Source organism: Rousettus aegyptiacus, unplaced genomic scaffold, assembly GCF_014176215.1.
Source record: "Rousettus aegyptiacus isolate mRouAeg1 unplaced genomic scaffold, mRouAeg1.p scaffold_m13_p_6, whole genome shotgun sequence".
NCBI lineage: Eukaryota > Metazoa > Chordata > Mammalia > Chiroptera > Pteropodidae > Rousettus > Rousettus aegyptiacus.
In genome coordinates, this window is record NW_023416309.1 from 94187564 (window position 1) to 94206293 (window position 18730).

Consider the following 18730-nt stretch of genomic DNA (forward strand, 5'->3'; position numbering starts at 1 on the left):
AAATTCATGCATCAGAGTTCAGCTTTTTGTTTATTGGAAATAAATAAACACTTTCAACTTGATTTACATATTTCTTAATTATTGTACATGAATGCCAAGAGTATTTTCACAGCAAAAGCATGCTTTCGAAAAATAAATTTTAAAATTGTGTTTAAAATGTTTTCTTTCAATAGTTATCTTTTTACTATGCTGCAGTGAATATTTAAGTAATGAAGATTGAAACCCACCTTCATACAGCTAAAGTTTAGAAACTTCCAAAGCTATTACATGTTATAGTTTTAAGGATTCAAGGATTATTCCCAAGAAAGACATCAGCCTTTTTTTGCTTACTCTTGATATCTACATTCCTTTAATTTTCTAACATACCTTTTTAAATTCGTTTCTTTTTATTCATATCACATTAGTATTAGTATCTAGCAAAGGCTTTTTGACTTTATGATTAAAATTTGCCGCATTTTACATGTTTTAATGCCAGATTTAGATTTCTTAAAAGTGGAACTACCATTATGAATATTGATAAAAATATCGATATGATAAAGGATTATCATAAGTCAAATAGGGCAGTAGAATATCTTGGCAGTTTATATACTTGATATTGAAGTTTTCACTTTTGTGTTCAGGTTGTCTATCATGGTTTCTTATGTAAGACTAAAAATCACAGTGTTTTGATTCTTTGTTTTAATTTGCTATTACAGGTAATTATATTAAGTAGTGATACTAGTGAATTAGCAGTCAAACAAAGGAGAAAATATTTTAGCATTCTTTCAACTAAATTTGTAGACATAAATAACATCTTGGTATTTAGCGAAATTGAAAGTGATGTTTATTCTGTGAATCCTTTGTAAAAGGGAAAAAATCACCACATACAGGTATGGTTTTGTTAAAAATCTTTTATGGTTGAAAGCTCTTCTGAGGACATCTCTGAATTTTTTCTCCTTGTCAGTTTCATCTCACATTTCATGTTAATTTCTTTGCTTCCTATTTTAGTGAACAAATTTCTCAAATGTCTTCTAGTATTTTTAACCAGTCATCTTTACCAGTCTCTCTGCTCACCTCCTTCTTAGTGTCTGTATCCTAGTTTGTGCTATTTATGTCAAAGTTACATTATTTAATGGCATCATATATTGTAAAAAAAAAAGTTTTTTGCTATGCTAAGCAACGTAAGTATTTGCATATTTCTTTGCCATTAAAAAGATTTCATCCATAATGTTCTTGTACATGGAATTATGAGTAATCTGATAAATAAGAAATTTATACAAAAATGTTTGCCTTGTGAAAACACTATGTTTTTATTCCAGGTATTAATCTTAAAATTTTTCTGTTTTTTTTTTTTTTCTTCAAAACAGATGATCCATAATTATATGGAACACTTAGAAAGAACAAAACTTCATCAGCTCTCAGGGAGTGATCAACTAGAGTCCACAGCTCATAGTAGAATTAGGTAAGCTTTGTTATACATTTTGCCTTGAGAAAAAGCAAAATAAATTGTCTGTTTCTGTTTCCCTCTGTTCTTTAATCCTGGAACAATAGTTAGGCTGATTCAAAAGCTCTCTACTGTGGTTGGAATGCTATAAGAGAGAATAGCATAGAAAAATAGAAACAGCCTTCACTATTGAAAAGGTAAATCGTGAGCCGTGTTGTATAAATATGCAGCATATCGAGGTATCTTGGTTGTTTTCTAATACATAATGGAGATTACATTAGGTTTAAATTTTTCTGATTTGTGGGAACACTGACAAATTTTCATTTCTCCTGGTCCTTTTTGTTACAGAGAGGCAGATTTAGAAAGGGTTTAGTGAGACTTCTCTTTGATATAGGAGTGTGAATAAATTATGTAGATCTCCAAGCATTGTAGCCAATGAGTTACGCCAGGACTCTTAGTGGATAGGAACATAGTTAATAGGCTGGCTGTGCTCAGGATTGCTGCATAAAAGCTAGGGGCAGCAGAGCTATGGTTATGAGGTGGGGAGAGCGCGGTGGCGATGACGTCATCGCTTCAGAGCTGCTGCAGGATGGAGTGGAAAGCTGCTGCTGATGGCATTGTTTTTGTGGCAGCAGCTGAATGACAGATCCTCACTACAAAGATACCCTTTTGGCCCCCGTGTAGGCCTCCTGGTTCGGGCGTTTCACCATGCCAGCACAGCGCCATGAGTCCTGGATGCATGCTGCTGTTTGTGTTTGGCTTTGTTGGCGGGGCGGTGGTCATTAATTCTGCTATCTTAGTATCTCTCTCTGTTTTGCTGCTTGTGCACTTTTCTATTTCTACCGGTGTGCCAGCTCTGACGCAGAACCTACCAAGGATACTCAGGTACTCTAGTTTCTCTTAGAAGCCCCTGTTTAGTTGGTTTTTCTCAGATTTTTAGCTTCTTGGGTCTGCTTTGTAACCGTTTCTGTTGAAGATTGAAACAATGGAAAATGGCCTGAGGCTAGGATTTCTATTTTTATTTATAGTCATTTATAGGCCATCACTTAGGGATGCGGCTTTGTGTTTGGAAACCATGGACTTAGGAAAAGGATTTTCATATTGTACACAAGTACAAGGTCAGTGTGGTCTTGTTTTCAGCAGAGTGTTCAAAGAGTAAAGAGAGAGCCAGAGTAGAGCGCCGGGTCCAAGTTTATACAACCTCTGGTTTAGCATCCGAGCATCCGAGTACTTAGAGGCAAATATCCTTTATGCTGGGACTTGCAGTTATCAGACACAGGATGGAAATGTTTGTTTTGTTCAATTATCTTTTGACTGATATAGGTTCAGGCTTTTTTTTTTTTTTTTTTTTTGCAATTTTTGAAAGTAGCTCATGGGAACTGACAAACATTTTCTTCCTAAAACAAAATATATTGTAGAATGAAAGGATTTTAACTTTTTAGAGCAAGGAATGCATTCCCCCCCCCCATCATTTACACATCAAAGTGGTGAAAGCTTTACAAAGCCTATTCACTATTGTTTTGTCAGATGTTGCCCTTTCTTTGTAGACTTGGGTGACAGATATTCATTCCTGCTTGTGGGGGTAGTCATTAATCTCTGTAGCTTTTCTGCTGTTCACTCTACTTGTTCTCTTTAGTAAGAACCGTCTGCATTTTAGAGGTTTAAGGTTTGGGTTTCTTTTGTTTTCTAACTCATCATACTAAAAGTATCTGGTTTGCTCAGATTTCTGCTTTGTGCATGGTTTTAAATGAAGGTTCATAATGTATAGCTTTTACTATTTAAATGTTTACTTAAGATACTCAATTCCTAGTTGTGGACTTAGATGAATTAAGATAAAATAGTAAATTCTCTCAATGTGTTCTTTTTAGTTCATAGGTCAGTTAATGTTCAACATTAGTTTAAGGCCCAGGAATTAAATTTTATGGTTTAAAGCTAGATACTTGGTCATTTATTGTCTTATTTTTATAATTCAAATATATTTTAGTACATAAAAAGATTTGTATGTATGTATATGTACATAGTCTTTTAGGAAATTAAAAATAACCTTACCTTAAGAATATATAGAATATTAAAATAAGGCTAATTTTAAAGGGCTGGCGTAGGTGTCAGTTTTATTTGAGAAGGCATTGTCTCATTGTGAGGTGGACGAGAGACTTTGGAGTTGGACTGCCTAGGTACACGTGCCCTGTCATACGTGGGCTGCAGGACCTTGTGCAAATTGCTTAATTTCTCTGTGCCTGTTTCCTCCTCTGAGGTTCTTTTACCCCATTGAGTGGTTTATATTTAATCAGGTATGTGATATATAGCAAATTAAACACATAAGTAATTTTCATAGTTACTTATATTTACACCATTTTTACAGAACTGTTTCAGCTCCAGCTATTTTATTAATAAGATAACTTATGATTAAATTCAGAGTTTCTTGACAGAAAAGTTGCTGTTAATCTGATTGACTAAAGATATCAAAGTCTTCAATATTAAGATTAAGTTCTCAAGAAATAGGTAGTTCCAAGGAGAGAACATGGGCCTTAGAGTCTAACAGGTCTGACTTTGAAGCCCATCTCTGCCCATTACTAATGCCCAAGTCTCTGAGCATTGCTTTTCCTAATCAGAAAACTGGGAAAATAATCCCTATTTCCTTACGAGGATTAATGAGATAATGTAAAAAAATCATCGTTTCAGTTCTTGCTATGTGGTGTTGAACAAATGTAATCTTTTTTTACTGCCTGTATTTTATAATATAGTAAATTTATTAATGATTATTTATTTAAAATATAAATATAGCCAAAACATATTTGTGAAATTATTTATTCATTTAAATAGCCAAATAAAAAATGGATTTGTGGAACTAAGATACTTTAAAAAAGAACATGACAGAGATTCTGATAGTTAATGATAGCTTCATTTCTAGGCAGTAATAGCATATTGGAACACCTGAGTTTAACTCTGCCACTTGATATTTTTCCACATGTGTCCCATTCTTTAGTTTCCTCTGTGACTTTTACTGAAGCATGTAATACATAGAATACAAAACATGCATATCAACATAGTACAAGACTACTGTTCACCTTTTAGGGTTTCTATTCATTCACAAGTAGGATTCTAGCTGGCTTGCATAATTACATGTCCTTCTCCCTCCCCCTAACTCTTATGCAACTTACCAGTAAAATGAGAAGAGATGTATGTAGTAGGATTATTTTCCTAGAATTGGGATAACGAAACCCAGAGCATCATTTACCCTCTTGATAGCTGCCAGTCTCTGAAGAAAAGTTCTCTCCTTATAGAGCAGCTCCAGAATGATAGTGAAAGTGGGATAGAGATGTGAATTCTACTTGTATTTTAGATTGTAGATTTAGTTAACAGTAGTAGAAAAATCAGACTTGGATCCACAGCAGGCTTCTTCCCTTAACAGTTACACTTCCTCAGTTTTTGATATGTGTGACAATGAATATGTTGACATTTATATAGGAAGATAATTCTAATGACTGGCCTATATTTGGATTATCGTTACCAGTGTGACGATTCACATGAAGTCTACATTATCTTCCTGATTATCTTTGCATTTAGGGTTAGAGAGCTTTACATTAAACTCTATCTATTGAATTTCTGCTTAAATCATTAAGATATGTTAAATAAGTCACCCAGTAGCTTGTAGAACCTTAGATTTTCAGTCCCCAAAATATATTTCCCCCAAATTGAGGGATAAACATCAGGTCAACAACTTTTTATTTTGCCAAGTATGGACATTAAAAAAAAAAAAATGCACTTTCAATCACTGTCACTATCATTTGATGAAAGAAAAGGGCATTTTAAAATCAAAATCAAAGAAGCAGAGAAGATGTAGAAAAGGGTCATTCTCAAGAAAGAATGGGTTCTAGGACATATGGAAAGGGTATATGTGTACAATATATACTATATTATCCAATAAGGAATCATAAATAATGCCTCATTTTGCCATGGACTTATGAAAACTCTGTTGCTGTACCAGCATTTGGGAATAAGTGGCATCAACAAAATAGTTGACTAATTACTTTAATTTTTGTTATTTGGTTGTTTTGGCAGCTTGTAGCCACGCACTTGGTTTTGGTATTAAAATCTAGTCTTTTATTGTGCTGTCTATTTGAATTCGAATGAAATAGGAAAAGTGCTCTTAAGTGTTGAAGAAGTGATGAATAATGAACTCTGATAGAGAAAAATCCTGTTTCGTTTTATTGCACATATAAGTTTAATAAAATGCAGTCTCTCAACCCTTTCGCTTCATCTAATCTTTAAGAAAGTTTTTGACACTTTTACTAATTCTTTCTGATTGTTGTTAGGAATGCAAGAGCATACTCTTTGTGTTAAGTGAGGGCATATTTAAAAAGCGGCTTAAATTTCTTGGTCTAAAAATGAGTTTACAGAATAAAAGACTTATTTAGCAAAACTAAATATTTTCCTACTTTTATTTATAATCAGTGTTTCTATTCTAACTTACTCTCTTACCAGTAGAGAGGTGGGAGTTGCAGAGGGCCCAAACCTTTTAGTGTCTAATTTCTTGTCAGTTTCCACACTTCTGAGTTAATGACCCAAGATGACCTGTTAGTAGGCTTGTTTCCACCCTCTAAAATCCCTTTGATTTGGAATCTTACATGCATCAATAAAGGATGTGTTTCTTGTTGCTGTTCTATTGTTATTAGAATCGTAACTATTCTTGTTGAAATTTCTCACAAAGCGTTGGAAACTCTAGTCTTTCATAAAATTTCTTGGCCTCCACATTTGGAAAAAAAGAGTGGTTTTTTTCATATGTACTGTGACTAAAAGGAGCATATACATGTGTTCTGAAGAAAAATACTGCTTTCTTGCTTTAGCGGATAAAACTCCTTTGAACTCTTTTTACCATTTATGCAGTGGCTCTGATTTAGATCATATGTTGCTATCCCTTTAGGCAGAAAAGGCACACCCTGAAGAAGGCTGGGTAAACATCTAGAGATTAGTGTGAGGACTTGGGAAGTCTAGAAGCAGGGTTTTGGGTCACCTCCAAAGAAGGAAGTTGCAAGTTCTCTTAGGGGTAACCTAAACATAAGTGAAAACTTAGTTCTTGTTACAAAAGCTGACCACAGACTGTTCCCTGGGCAAAGAACTCATCAATAACTTATAAGATTTCCTAAACCATTTCTTACTACTTTTCTTAGTTGATTTCTTTGGTTTAGTGTAAATTTCTGAGACCCTGTCCTTTCTCTGATAAGTCTACTTGTTCAGATAAGCAGACAATATTATTTAAGAGTATAAATGATTCTAGAGCAATGACAACCGAGGCTTATTACTTAATAGTCTTGATGAATAAAGAATTAAAAATGAACAAATGCTTAATTTTTTCTCCTCTCTCCAAATAGAAAAGAACGCCCTATATCACTAGGGCTTTTCCCATTACCTGCTGGAGATGGGTTGCTTACACCTGACACTCAGAAAGGCGGAGAGACCCCTGGATCAGAGCAATGGAAATTTCAGGAAATAAGTCAGCCACGTTCTCATACCAGCCTAAAGGTAAGCTTTATTCTGCTGAAATCTTCAGTTCACATTTTATTTTATAAGTTATCTGATCCAAATTGAAGGACTAGACAACCAAAATGTAATAAACATAATAATAAAATAGTTTGTATATATTTTAGTTTGTAAAACTGTCTTCTTTAAAAAAAATTGGAAATGAGCTCATTTCAAGTTTTGGTTTTTCAGTATTCTTTTTCAAGTTATAGGAAAACCAAGCCAACCATTGTTACATCTTGATTAGTATACTAAGTACACTAATGACCAAAATTTCTGTTTGATCTAGGCTACATTTTATGAATTTAGGTTGGAGTGATGAGTGATCAAAATTATGTTTTTTAGAATTAAAAATCATTGCTAACTGAATTCCTTGGTTTACTGTTGGAAGCTTCACAATTCAGTAGGACTCTGCATTAAAAAAAAAAAAAAGCAAAAACAGTTCATTCTTCAAAACCCCTCGTAGAGTAGTATCCAATAGTACATAGTGTTTTGCTAAAAAAGCCTGATGTTAATTCATTGTAGATTATATTCTTGACCAAGAAGTTATCAAATAAGTTATAAATACATATAAATATATAGTATAACATGTAAATAACATACTATAGGAGTGGAGATATATTCTATACCTTATAAAGTGGAATACTTATAAAGGGAATGTTGTTTGTAAAAGAACCCCATTACATTATAGTATCTATTCTGTCATAAAACAAACAGGCTACTACCTATAGATGAATACATATAAGTTAAGTTACTTCTTACCTTCTTTTCTTGCTCTTTTCCTCCAAAGTACTTATCATGGTCTAAGTACTTGAAGATGGCTTTTAGGATACTTGTAAAATACTAAGTCATTTACTTATTGGTTTTGTTTCTCTCCACTAAGAACATAAAATCCATGCAGTTTATCTATTGCTGTATTTCTAGCACTTAGAAAAGTACCTAGTTCATAGTGGCCACTCAGAACATGTTTGTTAAATGAATTTGTTATAGATGTTAGAAAGACTCTTTTAGGATAATATAAATGGTCTATTTCTCAGCTGTGGATAGAGGCATTTAGAATCATTCTATTGACCTTTGAAATATGCTCAAAACAGTAAGCAGTTGATAAATATTTTATAGCTTTTCTCCCCTTGAAAAGTATGTTTAACAATAAGATGGATCTCACCTTTTTTCCCTTCTCTTTTCCTTTTACTTAATTTATTAGAAGCTAATCATGTAGCTGCTCAGGATCTGTCCGCAGTGATGCCCCCAGGGAACCCTCCCATTCTTTACTCCTGTGGCCACACTGGCTTTTTTAGCCTGCTTCTCGGTTTAATAAATCTTGCAAAACACTTATCTCTGATCACCTACTTGCGTGTCCCTTTTCCAAAACAAAATTAAGTAGGAAGGACACTTTTAGTACCATATTTTTAATTACTATACAAGAAGGCACTGTAAGAGATTATTATAATTCTCTGTGACATGCTGTGACAGAGCTTTGCTGACAAATTATAAACTGATTAACAGATTATTAATACAGACTTAAGCATAGGTGTTTTGTGTGTGTGTATCCCCTCCCAGAGACACTAAGGCAAGGACTCCCCAGAGGGTTTCTAAAATAAAATCCTGGCTTACTCTACTTTGGAAATGGAGCTGCTAGAAAATGAGATAAAGGCTCAACAGATAAGAATTTCCAGGGACAGAGTGGTACATTTCAGAATGGCAGAAGTCCAGTTTGTAAATTACGTCTAATAATTAGGACATAGTATATCAATTACCTAAGCCCTTCTTATTAACCAGATGTCTTTCTCTGACTTCACAAAAGGCTGGGAATCATGTTTTAAGTTCACTTGTGGACTGAGGCACATATACCCACTTAGTCTTGTTTTCCATGTGTGACAAGAACTGGACTAGAATATCTCTAATGTATTCTACAACTTTCATTTCTCTGAGAACTTTGGGGATGACCTAGCTATATTTAGGGCATGCTTTCCCTTCATTATATAAAAAAAAAAAAAAAAAAAAGAATATGAGAATTATAATCAATATGAATCTTACCAGTATAATTTTTTTGTGAAATAAGGTGAAATATTCTGTCAGAAAACCATGTTTTGGGTTGTAATCAAGGAAACATAGCTGTAGGAAACTGGCAGTAGAATGGCAGTAAAGGGGATTTGCCCATGATTGTAAAGTTATAGACCGTCTTTGTTGCTGTATAGCAAATTTCTCACTGTATGAGTGAGAGCTGTAGTCAATACATTTATATCTTTAGGTACTGGAAAATTTGCCAGGAATGATGCGCCTAGAAAAATGTACAAGTTATCCTTAAAAAGAAGTATTTGTACATATTATTCCTTCATTTATCATATTCTTGGGGAGATCAACAAACAAGTAAACAAATAAAGGAAATTTTTAAATATTGTTATGTACTATTTAAAGAAAGCAAGGTAAGGGGATAGAGTAAAGTAGTAGTGAGGGGTGCTTATTTTAGAATGGTGGAGGGGAAGGCCTTTGGGAGGAGGTGACTCGTACTTTGACATGAGGGACATACACATGCATGGAAAGGTCTGGAGGAATAGGTGTTTCAGGATGATCATATAGCATCTGTAAAGGCTCTGAGTTGGGGACAAACTTTGGCATGTTTGAGGAACAATTGTTTTCTCTTCATCCCACACCCCTGAGACTTTTAGTCCTATCTACTTCACTGATATCTCTTTTCCTAGGGTTACCAAAAGCATCCATCTTTCCAAATCTTAATGGGAATTTCTCATTTCTCACCCTACCTTGTAATAGCATTTGACACATTTGAATACTTTCTGTGCTTCTGGAAATGCTTGTACTTGCTTTGTTTCCAGGACACCACTATTTCTCTTACCCACTGTTTTGCTTCACTGCTCCTTCTCTATTGCTGGTTTGAGCTCTCCAGGGCTTAAAGCTCAACCCCCCTTTGTGCTTAGCCTAGGTCGCTCAAGTTCCGTGTCTGTAAATGCTATCCACAAGTTAGTGTTCACAAATTTGCATCTCTGACCTTGACCTCTTTCCTGAACTCCAGATCTGTGCATCCAAATGCTTTTCTTTATCATTTTCCCACATACATATTTGTACCCTCCTTAGATTACCACCAGTAGAAATATCCTCTTTCAAGGCATTCTAAATGTCACAGCTTACTTGAAGCCTCATTTGATGCTCTGTTGATGGTCTTCAATCTAGTTTAGAGATCAGCTCAAGGCAGAAAGCAGTGAAGTTGTGCATTGCATCATTAACAGGAAGTTTTTGCTGGAAGGCTTCTAGTGAGATTGATAAAAAGCAACTACTTATGTTAAATAACCAAAAGTATTCTGTTAAAAATGTATTATAAAAGTGCCAAAATATTAGATAGGGTTGTTCATCCAACTGAATTACATGCATGAACAAGCTGCAAATAAAGGAGTTGAAGAACAAAGGTCAAGAATCACCCATGATAGTCCTGAAGAAGAACAGTAAGAATAAGGACTTGCTCACCTAGGTATCATGTCTTACTATAAAGCTGTAATTATTAAGATGGTATAGTATCGCATTATGTGCCCTTCTTTTCTTTCTGCACATTTCAGCCCTAAAGCTCCTAGCTAAGGCAGATACCTACAGGGAGGGTAGTTATCACAACCCAAGCAAGGTTAGGATAGCCTGTTGTAGACAGTCAGAACCCCAGCAGTGTGAAGGACATCACTGTAGCAGAGCAGCCTGGCTTAGGGGTGTTGGATCCTGAACAGAGCGATGAGGGCTTTCCCAAGGAAAGGCACCAGACATAGGGTGTTGGAGCCTAATGCTTTCTCATGCAGCATCCTCATGGGCTGGGGATGGAGGGGCAACCTGGAATAGAGAAGCAGAAGATGTGCAGGGAGAGAAGGTCATTGGCAGTGTCGTAATAGCAGAGAGGAGAGACCATAAGAGACTGCAGCCCTGGCGGTCAAGGGACAATAGAGTTTTAGAACGGAAGGAGTTTTTAGCAGGGTCAGCTAGTATGAAGTCAAGTAGGATGAGGACTGAATTTGTAGGTGTAGGTTTAAGCGTTTTAAATTGCAGGGCTTGTAACAAAAGTGAATGTGATTCATGAATGAAGGAAACAAAGTATAGATTACTCAAGAAAGGTGTTATAGTGGGAGGAGAGAAAAAGGATAACTTAAGTTGGCAAGGTGAAGGGAAAAGTGCTCAGGGTGGGAGAGACTGGTTTGCTTGTAGGCTTATAAGAAGAGTCCAATAGATAGAGAAATTTAAAACAAGGACCTGAAGGAAGGTGATACATTGGAATTTGAGAGGAAAGGCAAGGGGAAAGGGATCACATATCCCAACTGCAATTAAAATTTACTCTATTGATGCCAACCTCAGTTTTTTATAGTCTTTTGCTATTACAATGCTACAGTGAATAAGCTTGTACATAATTTTGTACTCATATTTATAATTCTCATAGGTAGGATTGCTGGGTCAAAGCATGCATTTGAGATTTGATGGATATTGCCAAATCGCCTGCCAAAGGGACTGTAGCCATGTGTACCCTTACTGGCAATGTTTTATAAATTATGTACTGCTTTATATGTTTAGAGTTCACATATCCCTCCCTTAGGCTTAAATATGCAAAGAGAATGAAGTGTTTTATCATTTTAAATACACATAAAAAATTTTATGCTATTTTCTATACCTTGGTATCAACTTGACAATGATTTCACAGATACCATCCGGTTTCATGTATGCACATATGTATGTATGGGAAAACTAAAGAAACAGGAACAATTTGAGAATTTAACCATTATGGTTTTTTTCGAAAAGTCTCCTGAGTTGTTAATTGTTAGTAGAATGTGACTTTTAGAAATGAGAAAAACAATTTTAACTGAAAAGCGATTGGACTGGTACCTACTTGTGAACATTTTAAAGAGTTCTTTTAAAACCATATGACTTGAAATAAGTAGAACTACTGTGAGAAGCTCTTGTTAGCAGGGTTTGTATATAAAGCCAGTGGTCAATCAATGGGTGCTGCATTCTTCAGGGGATGTGCTTAGCATACAGAACAGGAAATGTCTGAACAGAGCCAGCATTCTTGTTCTGAAGAATTTTCCATCCTCCTCCATTTATGGTTAAATTCTCAAATTGTTCCTGTTTCTTTAGTTTTCCCAAACTTGACTCTGTAGTACCTTATTCCTATATCTTCTGTGGTTAATGATTCCTGCTATAAAATGCCTGTGTAATTTTAAATTCTCAAAAAGTTAAAGCTGTTTTTTTTAAAGCTTTTTATTTTGAAGACTTAAAGAAAAATTGCAAAAATAGTCCAGAGTTCCCATTTATCCATCATTAATGTCCACCAACATTAACTAACCATTATACAGTTATCCAAATTAAGAAATTAGCATTGGCACCATGAAGCAGGAACAAACTTTTCTCTATCTTCGAGGTTCTTCTGGCTGGTCTAATAACCAAATAGACCTGAGACAGATTAGCAAAAGACGATAACCAAATTTAATACCATATATATGTGTGGAAACTTCTATATATGAGAGAGTCAGAGACCCCACATGCACAAGAGGTTCAGAGATGGAAAAGGAACATGGGTAAAGACATCCCGAGCTAAGGGCGAAGTAGGGTGCTTTGGGGGTTTCAGAGGGTCATTGTAGGATAACAAGAAGAACATATGCATTGGAATTAGTAAAAGGCAAAAGATTTATACAATCTGAAGAGAAACCAGAGTATACAAGCATAATAATTGGAAGATGTCCTGCCCTATAGATAGGTCAAAAGAGGTTATCTCTGATAATCTCTCAATATGGGTAAGGCCCCTAATTCAGGTTCTTCTAGGTTGTTAAGGGAGGGACAGAAGTTTCTCTGGAGCCTGAAGCTAAAAGTACTCAGCTCAAAGCAGTCAAACATACCACAGAAGCACATCTTGGGGTGGCTCAAACCCCACAGCACAATATTATTAGCTAAACTGTAGACTCGAATTTGGATTTGTCAGCTTTCTCATTCCTGTCTTTTTATGTTCCATGATCCAATCCGTGTTCCCACATTGCATTGAGTTACGTTTCCTCAGTCTCATCCAGTGTGTAACAATTCTGTCTTGTCTTTTATGACCTTGAGGCTTGAAGAGTACTGGTTAGTTATATTGTAGAATGTCTTTCAATTTGGGCTTCTTTGATGACTTCTCATGATTAAATTGGGGTTATAGATTTTTGACAAGAATACTGCAGAAGCAATATGCCTTAGGGGTGATGTTCACCTCGATCACTTGGTTCAGCTGGTGTATGTCAGATTTGTCCATTGTAAAATTACAATTTTTCCCTTTGTAATTAATAAATACCTTGGTGGATATATTTTGGGGTGGTACAAATGTCCTGTTTCTCTTCAAACTTTCATCCACTGATTTTGCCTCACTTTTTTTTTGAGTAGTTCCTTCCATCTGGCACAAGAAGATGCTCTAGCCTCTTGTACTTTCCCTGCCTCAGCCTCACTGTGAACTGCTTCTCCAAGGAGCCCTGGTACCTGTTATTGGGAGCTAAGAACCATTGCTTTTAACACTTACCTTTTACTTCAAATATAATGTAATATGTTATAGTGAGATCCACGGGACTAATATCCACGGGACTAATTTAGTTACCTTTTGTCATTTTGTCTTTACTTTCATTAGGCCTGAAGTCTTTAAATCTGAAAGACAAATTTCTGTAAGCAGAGTTGCTTGCCCCTTTATTTAGCTTATTTCAGATGGAGTCAAACAGGCTACACTGGAGCATTTCTTAAGTTGTCCTTAATGGGATAATTTATTTTCTGTAGTTGTGAACATACTTTATAGTCTCTCAGAACATAAATAGCTACAGGGCTGTGCCACATAACACATGACATATGTAGTCTATACAGCACCGAGCACATAAAGCCTTTGATGAATAGAACAAATGAAAATATTTTTTGTAAAAGCTTATATTTTAGCCTCATTTCTATTTTTATTTATTTATTTATTTATTTATTTATTTATTTATTTATTTATTTATTTTTAGGTGAGGCAACCCTTGATTTACCTCACAGATTGCAAGGACTTTGTCAGCTTACAATCCCTATATTTTTTACACCTACAGCACATGGTCTTCCTAGGTGGTCTCCCTTCCAAGTACTAACTAGGCCTGACCCTGCTTAGCTTTCAAGATCAGATGGGATCAGGCTTGTTCAGGGTGGCATGGCCACAAACTAAAATGAAACTAGTAGGAAAATGGCACAAGGACCAGATTGTTTTACCACGATATCTCAAGTGAAACTAAAAGTAATGACACCTATTTTCTTTTTCTGTGTGATAAAAAACATAAAAATTTTACCATCTTAATCATTTGTAAGTTCAGTAGTGTTAAGAATATTCACATTGTTGTGAAATAGGACTCCAGAACTTTTTTGTCTTAACAAGTCTGAAACTCTATACCCATTAAACAATAACTCTCCCCATTCCCCTCCCCCCTATCCCTGGTAACCACCATTCTTTATGTTTCTGTGAATTTGACTACTTAGGATACTTCATGTAAGTGGAACCATGTAGTATTTGTCTTTTTGTGACTGGCATATTTCACTTAGCATAATGTCCTCAAGGTTCATCCATGTTGTAGCATATGACAGGATTTCCTTCGTTAAACTGAATAATATTTTGTTGTATGTATACATATTTTGTTCATTTACCTGTCAATGGACACTTGGGTTGCTCTTACTTCTTAGCTGTTATGGGTAGTGCTGCTATGAACATGGGTGGGAAAATATCTCTTCAAGATCCTGCTTTCAATTGGTTTGGATTTATATACCCAGGAGGGGGACAGCTGGATCATGTGGTAATTCTATTTTTAATTTTATAAGGAAACTCCTTACTGTTTTCCATAGCTGTTACACCATTTTACAGTCTCACCAACAGTACACAAGGGCTCTAATTCCTCTACATCTCACTAACACTTGTTTTTGTTTTGTTTTGTTTTGTTTTTGAATAGTGTCCATCCTAATGGATATGACTTGATATCATTGTGATTTTGATTTGCATTTTCTGATGATTGGTGATGTTGAGCATCTTTTTATATGCTCGTTGCCTATTTTGTATACCATCTCTGAACAACACCTTTTCTTTTAACAATTTAAACATGCATAGGATTGCCTTATAGTTACAGCATTGGAATTCCAAATTCCAAAGTAGGTTCCTGCTTTTTGTGGTCATTCTTGTGATCTTGCATAGCCTACAGTGTGTGAGTTACTTAAAAACTAAAGGGGGAAGTGGGGTTACCAGAAAAAATGGGCAGCCACGTAAGTATCCATGTTTGGCACCCACACATGCCATTGAAGAGAATGTCTTAATCACATCAAGCAATTGGAATCGATAGGCCAGTGGTCTTCAGCTAAATGAAGTAGCATTTGTAGTCAAGACTATTAGCTAAGACTGCACAACTTGGCATATGACTGGCATAAAAATAGGAATTGGAGGTCTCCAGAAGCCACCGATTGAATGTGACATAATAGCATGCAACTCCCATCTATCTTTATATTGAATAATTCATATAAATGCTTACAGTTTCCACTTTGGTCCTAGTAAGAATTTCCTCTCCTTTTGTTCATGGTATCTTATGTGCTCACTATTGACCAAAAGCGATAAATATTTTAACAGGTTAATATTAAGGCCGTCTTTCCTCATTCTAACTTTAGTTGGAAGCATTGTTAATGACTGAATTTCATAGTTCCTTACATTGGAGACACATATTATACCCCAAGCCAAACATGGTACCAGAGACTTCTCATATCAGTGCTTTTCTGCTCATCTTTGAAGCTTTATGTCAATTGCCTGGGAAAGAAGGGAGAAATACCTCTTTTGAAAACTATCCCCTAAAATTAGAGCTTTTCCCTCCTCAGCAATCATGCTGTATCCCTGGGATCCAGTTGTCAGAAGTACATCCCACACAGAGCTATTTTAATGAGTATAAAATATTTTTATGTGATAAAATATAAAAGGGAAATAAGTTGCAGATAAATACATCTCATGTTATCTGGATAGCCTAGAACAAATTTAAAACTTCATATTCTTCTAAGCAGATCCTAAGTTACCACTTCCTTTATAGTCCTAACCCTCAAGGTCCTTTTCCTGTTTTAGGTTCAGCTCTTGCCTGATTAGTTTATTTCATACTCCCAGATTCACGAATGAGCCTGCAGAGGAAAGCATTTGCCATACCGTTTATGTTGTGAACTCTTTAATTGCCAAGTCATTTTTTAAGCAGTAAAAATGACTAGACCTTGGGATTGAGGTAATAAGGAGGAAGAGGAAATAATATCTCTACCTGACTTTTATTTGAGAGGTGAACGACAAGTGCAGGATTGACCTTAAACTAATTATTTTTCAAATAGCTTCAAAGCCATACCATTTTTTCAGTGTAGACAAACTTGATATTCTCTAGGGCTTTCTGAATCCATGATGGGTTTAATTGCATAGTCTTGGTGGGTTTAATTGCTATTCCTCAACACTAATCATCAGGAACCTGGACTGTTTATTTTAAAACGTGCTTTATATTTTATACCTTCAAAGAGTGGGAATTCATGTATATGATAACATTAATATGAGTTAACCAGGCTGTTAGATTAACCAACATAAAACCATTTTTATTTTTTTAATAGAGCACACATCAAAGCAAATATTAAGAGTGATATTCAGGGTAGCTTCTGGTTGTCTTCACTGTAGGCTTCTTTGGCTCCAGAAATATTACTGTCAGTTTTTCTGACTCAACTCCAAACAAACTAATTTGCATGACTAAGTATGGTTAGTACTGCACTATGCATGACATACAAACAAATTTTTATTGGATACCACTGTATTAGCTGCCAGTCAGCAGGTCAAGGAAATAGTTAGCAGTTTTGTCTTTTAATTTTAAGAAGGGAGGTGGCGATAGAGAATTGAACTGCTTATTTCTTTGTTTTATCTTCTCTGTCCTTTAGAAATCAGCCCAATATTGGAGATGCACAGAAGAAAATAGTTGGCTGTACATTTCAGCTAATTTTATTAGCATGTGGTTAATGTGCTTCAGATGACAGATAAAGTTATCTTAAATACAAGGAAATAAAGAATGGATAGTTTCCCGTTCATAAAGAATATGACTGGTTTTCTTTTTCTCAAAACTTTCTCTTGAGAGATAATTTCATCTAGTTACATTAATTCAAATATTTTTAGAACCTATTTACTTTTTTCCTTATAAAAGTAGCATATGCTTATTGTTAAAAATTTTGGAAACTGAAAAATATAAGCAGGAAAAAAATTTTACTTATTGTGTCTAGTCACTTTATATACTTAAACAGAATTTTTGAGACCATATTCCATATATAGATTTATGCTTTGTTTTTATAACTTTTTCTACTTAAAAAATATAAATGCTAACAAGGGCAAAGAAAAAGCAAAAATCATTCATTCTACTGCCCAGTTGGCAACCACTATTAAAATTGTCAGATATGTCCTAACAGAACTTTTCTAGCCATATATATTTTAATCGATCATACTGTACAAAACAGTTTTAATCCTCAGTCTCTTTGTAAAATATTTTGAGTGTTTTCAATCTTGGCAATATTCTTGTATAACACAGTTTTTAATTGCTTCATAGTATTCTGTTGTATAGATGTACTATAATTTGCTTAATCTCTTGTTTTGGAGCTCTTAAGTTGTTTGCAGTTTTTGCTGTTATAAATGACACCATTTATATGTCTCTGATTATTCCTTTAAAAGTATACATTTTTTCCAATTTATCATATAAGCATTTTCCTATGTCACTGAAAATTCCTTGTATTGTATGTATACTAACATGAATAAACCATTTTATTTTATTTTATTGGTAGATTCAAATTCTCAAAATTTGTTTTTGGTAAATGGATCAATATCTATCATGGATATATATGTTTTTTAAAAATAATGAGGAACAATAAAATAGTCAGCTGACTGACTGTTGTACAAATCCAAGTGCAGTATAAACTGTCAGAAGTTGAAAATAGCAAAGATGAAGGTCTTCAGCAAACACCTGGGTTTTATCTGCATGTGATTAGCCCACCAGCAGAACTAAGATATGCAAGACATTTTAATAAGTAACTCTGTGCTGGATATGGCATTCACATTCTGTGACCGTTTCTTTTTTTTTTTTCTTTTCGTTTCTTTTTTTTTTTTTTTAGGCAAGGCAACCCTTGGTTGACCTCACAGATTGCAAGGACCTTGTCAGTTTACAATCCTTTATTTTTTATTTTTTACGCCTACAGAACCTGGTCTTCCTAGGTGGTCTCTCATCCAAGTACTAACCAGGCCCGACCTTGCTTAGCTTCCGAGATAGACGAGATTGGGCTTCCTTTTGCATAACTTATGTTCTCATATGGCAGTCAATTTTATATTTGTTCAACTATTCTTGGTAGTGAAATTTGGGCTACATCAGAATGCATGATAGTAAATTAATATTAAGAGAAAATAATGGAGATAAAAACATTTTAATGTTGTAAAACTAAGAGTTTTAGTGATGAAGTTAAGTTCTCCAAATGTGGTTGTTTTCCTTGTAGTTGCTTTCCATTATAACATGCATAGTTAGTTGTCTGTGCCAAGAAATGTTTTCCTGTTCTTGAATAGAATTTTACATTTGAATTTGAACACCCTCTTCTCAGCACCTAAAACAACCTAAATCTCTTAGATAGTATAATATAAAGCATTGGAGTGTGCGTGTGTGTGTGTGTGTGTGTGTGTGTGTGTGTATGTGTGTGTGAGATTTTGATTGGTATAGTGTTAGTTTTTTTTTTAATTGTTTGGATTCCGTTCCATTATTT

At 34.9% G+C, this 18730-nt stretch overlaps 1 protein-coding gene and 1 pseudogene across 11 annotated transcripts in view; one reads left to right on the forward strand and one right to left on the reverse strand.

Annotated features, from left to right (window-relative positions):
• The window catches only part of SPAG9 (sperm associated antigen 9), a 113360-nt gene that overhangs the window by 46627 nt on the left and 48003 nt on the right, over positions 1-18730 (forward strand). For 7 of the 11 annotated variants that reach the window (XM_036222055.1, XM_036222057.1, XM_036222054.1 and 4 more), the window contains 2 exons: positions 1347-1441; positions 6796-6946. In XM_036222055.1, the coding sequence (XP_036077948.1) occupies positions 1347-1441; positions 6796-6946 (246 nt within the window). Of the gene's footprint in view, positions 1-1346; positions 1442-1550; positions 2309-6795; positions 6947-18730 lie in introns of those variants that run through there. The other 4 variants (XM_036222058.1, XM_036222060.1, XM_036222059.1 and 1 more) reach the window with 4 other exon arrangements.
• Positions 14005-14123, reverse strand: LOC118604212 (annotated as a pseudogene).